This window comes from Muntiacus reevesi, chromosome 1 (assembly GCF_963930625.1).
Source record: "Muntiacus reevesi chromosome 1, mMunRee1.1, whole genome shotgun sequence".
NCBI lineage: Eukaryota > Metazoa > Chordata > Mammalia > Artiodactyla > Cervidae > Muntiacus > Muntiacus reevesi.
In genome coordinates this window covers 80695627-80700549 of record NC_089249.1, presented here as the reverse complement: position 1 = coordinate 80700549, position 4923 = coordinate 80695627, and the positions used below count along the sequence as shown (strand labels likewise).

The 4923-nt window shown below is 44.3% G+C and overlaps 1 protein-coding gene across 1 annotated transcript; it reads left to right on the top strand.

Annotated features, from left to right (window-relative positions):
- The first annotated feature begins 266 nt into the window (after window positions 1-266).
- On the top strand, window positions 267-1070 carry KPLCE (KPRP N-terminal and LCE C-terminal like protein). Its single transcript, XM_065926867.1, has one exon. It carries the CDS (start codon window positions 267-269, stop codon window positions 1068-1070), a length of 804 nt encoding a protein of 267 aa, XP_065782939.1.
- Window positions 1071-4923: the final 3853 nt, after the last annotated feature.

Sequence of the window (4923 nt, the reverse complement as noted above, 5' to 3'; positions counted from 1 at the left end):
CTCTTCATTTTCCATTTTGGAAACAGATTCCCACAGGTGAGCAGTGACTTATGCAAAGGCACCCAGCTCAGATCAAGTCACAAGAGCTGAGCCTAGGATCCCTGATTCTGAGTCTGCCCTAATGCCAGATCTTGGTGCCTGTGACCTTCTCAAAAAGGCTACCGCTTACAGGCCACTTTATCCAAAGGGGAAGCTGCAGGTTTCCTTGGAAGCCTTCTTAGACCTAATGAGAACTTTCTTTTCAGATTTTGCAAAGCCACAGGAAGATGTGTGACCAGCAGAAACAGACACAATTCCCTCCATCTTGCGTGAAAGGTTCAGGATTGGGGGTTGTGCAGAGTACCAAATGTACTTCTGTAAAATGCCCACCTCCATGTCCGACTCAAACCTTCGTGAAATGCTCACCTCCATGTCCAACTCAAACCTTTGTGAAATGCCCAGGTCCATGTCTGACTCAAACCTATGTGAAATGTCCACCTCTGTGTCCAACTCAAAACTACGTGAAATGCCCAGCTCCGTTCCAGACGAAAACCTATGTGAAATGTGTAACTCCTTGCCAGACCCTCGTGAAGTGCCCAGCTCCAAGCCAGACGACCTATGTGAAATACCCAGCTCCCTGCCAGACATTTGTGAAGTGCCCTGCTCCATGCCAGACGACCTATGTGAAATCCCCAGCCCCTTGCCAGACCCAGACATACTATGTTCAGACCCCTGCTCCTTCCCAAACCTACTATGCTCAGGCTCCTGTAAGAGGCTCAGTCACCTCATGTTGTGTCCCTGATCCATGCTCTGCTCCCTGCTCCACCAGCTACTGCTGTCTGGCTCCCCGCACCTTCGGGGTGAGTCCCCTGAGACGCTGGATCCAACGGCCCCAGGACTGCAACTCAGGATCGTCTGGTGGCTGTGAGGATTCCGGATGCTGTGACTCTGGGTGCTGCAGTTCTGGGTGCTGCAGCTCTGGGTGCTGTGGCTCTGGATGCTGTGGCTCTGGGTGTTGTTGTCTAGGAATTATTCCCATGAGGTCCCGAGGTCCTGCATGCTGTGATTGCGACGATGACTGCGACTGTTAAATACAGAAGAACAGCTCTGCTCCAGAACTCACCACCCTGCTCTATCTTCTGGGAGACTCCCCAGCTTCTGCTCCCCTCCCTGTATTCAATCTCATTGCTCCACCTCCCTACCTTGCTTCGTTATTAAGGCAGCCTACCAGAGTTAGCGCAACTCCCAAACTCTGGCAAGAATAAAGCTTTGAATGCAGTTCATAGTGACTTCCTGTTTATTTGGTTCATATATACACTTTTCCCTCAGAAACTCATCTACCTTTCCCACTCTACTCTTGTTTCTCAGCAAGATGAAACATCTGCAGGGCATGAACAAGCAGGTTGGGCTGGTGGCCCCTGGGGACTCTTTTGCCTCCCAGAATGCTGGGAATAAACTTCCCTATGCAAGTTAAGCTTCCCAGGGATACTAGTGGTGAAGAACCTTCCTGCTAATGCAGGAGATGTAAGAGACGCAGGCTTGATCCCTGGGTTGGGAAGATTCCTTGGAGAAAAAGCATGGCAACCCACTCCAGCATTCTTGCCTGGAGAATCCCATGGACAGAGGAGCCTGGTGGGTTACAGTCCATAGGGTCACAAAGAGTTGGACACAACTGAAGCAACTTAGCAGCACACATGTTATCAGGATCCGGGGCGGAAGATTTGGGGGCTAAAGGACAACTCTCTGTTGCCCTCTGATCAATCTGAGGAAAGGGTATGGCCTTGATGAGGATGTCCTGGTAGCATGACCACTGGATGTAAACTCAGAGTTTGTCATCCTGAATGGAGAAGCAGCTATGGAATCAGAACTTCCCAGGAGCATCACAGTTATATTCCAGCTGCTGTGTGAGTGGACGTGAACTCATGGTGGGTGTTTACTCATCTGATAAGCTTGCCCTCCTGATACCATAGAGTGAAGAGTTAAGAGAAGAAGCTAAAGCTGCCCTGAAGCCGGTAGACATCTCCCTGTCAGCACTGGAGAGACAGCTCAGGTAGTGAGTGGGAGGTTTCAGAGAGGAAGATAAGCCTTGTGGACAGTCGTTTGGGTCCTAAGACCAGGCACTCTTCCTCATTAGCACCTTTTTCTCCATGACTTTGCTAACTCTGGAGGGCTTGGGGTAAATTGTTTTTTAGTAACTAGAGACTATAAACCCACACATTAAAAGAAGAGGTAGAGGGATAAGTGATGTTCAAAGCAACCCTGCAAGGCTTGGTGCATGAGCCCTGGAGATGTGTTTGGTGAATGCATAAATGGATGTTTTTACAAGAACAGAGAATTTTGTGTTTGTTTCTAAGCAACCTCTTTTGAGTCACCCTGGGACAGAAAGTGGTCTGGACTCCTGTGTTGCATTTAAACATTGAAATCACCCATGGCTCCACAATCATATTCCATCCCTCTATTCAAATGCCATCAACTTGCAGCCCAGTCACTGGATGCCTGCTCAGAGCTGGGAGCAGTCTTGTCCAGGACCATGATTTCCTCATGTACCACCATGTGGCACCTCAGTGTGGGAGGTCAGAGTGCAGCTTGTTCTGCAACTGACAGAAGCATCTAATGCTTTCCTCCCAGGTGGCAAAGTTGGTAAAGAATTTGCCTGGCAATGCAGGAGATACAAGAGATATGGGTCCGATCCCTGAGTTGGGAAGTTCTCCTGGAGAAGGAAATGGCATCCCATTCCAGTATTCTTGCCAGGGAAATCCCATGGACAGAGGAGTCTGGCAGGCTATAGCCCACGGGGTTGCAAAAGAGTTGGATATGACCAAGCACACATGCTATAATGCTTTTTTACATTTATTGTTTAAAAAATCACTAAGTTGCATGAGCTATATAAACATTTTAACAGACGCATACAGATAAAAATGAAACGTTATCTTTAGACTTCTAATTCTACCCCCTTTTCCAGGGGTGTCCATGCTGAGTTAGAATTTTATCCATTTAGACCTTTTGGTTATATATCAACCACACACAGCTGAAAAACTCCTGGAGTCCCCTGAGGCTTAGTTTCTGTGAGAATGGCATCTCCCAAAACTCAGTCCAGCATTGATGTATCTGAAAAATACTGTTGTTGTTCAGTTGCTCAGCTGTGTCTGACTCTTTGTGAACCATGGACTGCAGCACACCAGTCTTCCTTGTCCTTCACCAACTCCCAGAGCTTACTCAAACTCATGTCCATGGAATTGGTGATGCCATCCAACCATGTCATCCTCTGTCGTCCCTTCTCATCCTGCCTTCAATCTTTCCCAGCATCAGGATCTTTTCTAATGTGTTGGTTCTTTGCATCAGGGGGCCAAAGTATTGGAGTTTCAGCTTCAGCATCAGTCCTTTCAATGAATATTCAGGGCTAATTTCCTTTAGGATTGACTCATTTGATCTGCTTGCTGTAAAATATTGTAGGCAATCTATTTCATAATCCACAAATTACTTCTAAAATCCCCATTTTTCTCTCCTCTTCATTTGTCCCATATTCTACAGCTGCTCAGAATATTCTCACTAAGCACCACTAAATGCTCTACAACATCCAAAAACTGTGGCTTCTTTTATCTCTCTTCCCCTTTTCTCCTCCTCTCCCCTCCATGACCTGACTTAAGTCTGGCCCTAGTTGTGTAACCCCAGTCTCTCTGGTTCCTTTGTTAGTTTTCTCTGTCTTTTGCCCTGTTCCAGGATTCTTCATTTCAGAGGGAGTGACCAGGAACAAAATCCTCTCCTTTTCTCTCCAGATGTATAACTCTTTCTCTCCCCTATCTTATTGATCTTGTATAAATAAGATAGAAGGGATCACAAAGCTTAAAAGGCAAACATAATTCTCTTTGGTAGGGAGTATCAGTCAAAGGAAAGGCAGGGGAAAATACATGCATTAATAAATCTCAATTATCTGTTTAAAGATTTTCTTTTATTATATAGAATCACAATATGTGTGTATTGCTCTATGATTACCTGGTTTTATGTAAATCCATGGCTGATTCATGTCAATGTGTGGCAAAAACCACTACAATATTGTAAAGTAATTAGCCTCTAACTAATAAAAATAAATGAAAAAAAGAAATTAATATTGAACATCAATTTTGGTTAGTGCATACAATTGTATCTTCCCATTATTTTGTTGTTTGTTTTCTAATGTTGTGGCTGGTGATTTAGTTAACCATCCTCTTTTTCCCCCTTATGATATATATTTTAGGCTCTCTTTGTCTCTCTCAGTCTGTCTCTGCTATTAAGGTCTTAATAAAGATGTTTTACAGTTTTAAATGGAAATACAACACACAGAGAAGTACACAAATCATAAGTATATTACACAGTGAACATGGCTGTATAACCACTCCCTAGACTTCAGAAAGATTAAGCTCATGCTGAAAACAAGTAAACAAAAATCAAATCCCCATGAAATATGGGGCTAAATTTGGAGGCATAAAATGGATTAGAACAGAAATATCTTCCTAGAACTCCAGAACTTCAGGAGGGCTGTACTTGTATGTTAGATGGCTGTGTAGAAAAGATCATGCAAATAAAAGCTGCAAATGATGGAATCTAGGCTTTCAAGGCATCCAGGGCAAGTACCCAGGAGCAGTTCCTAATGAACACCACCACATAGCTGTGGACACCCTCTCTTGCACTGGTCTCAGGAGACCAGAGACCAGAATTTGAGTAGCTCTCATGAACCTGGCCAGTCTTGAAGGTCTAGAAATCATTTTTATATCTGATTTTCATTCATCATCTCATAAATAGTTATTGAACATCAGTTTTGTTTCAGTCTCTATTATGTAGGGATTTACATTAATAACATCTCTATTATGTAGGGATTTACAACAGAGAGAAAGAATAAGCAATTGGAAATCCAGTAAATAAATGAAAATATGCACAGTTGTGATGAAGGAGGGCCAGGTGTCCTGA

Excerpts from the sequence above, each read along its gene's own strand:
- KPLCE (XM_065926867.1), top strand. The coding sequence starts at position 267 with ATGTGTGACCAGCAGAAACAGACACAATTCCCTCCATCTTGCGTGAAA.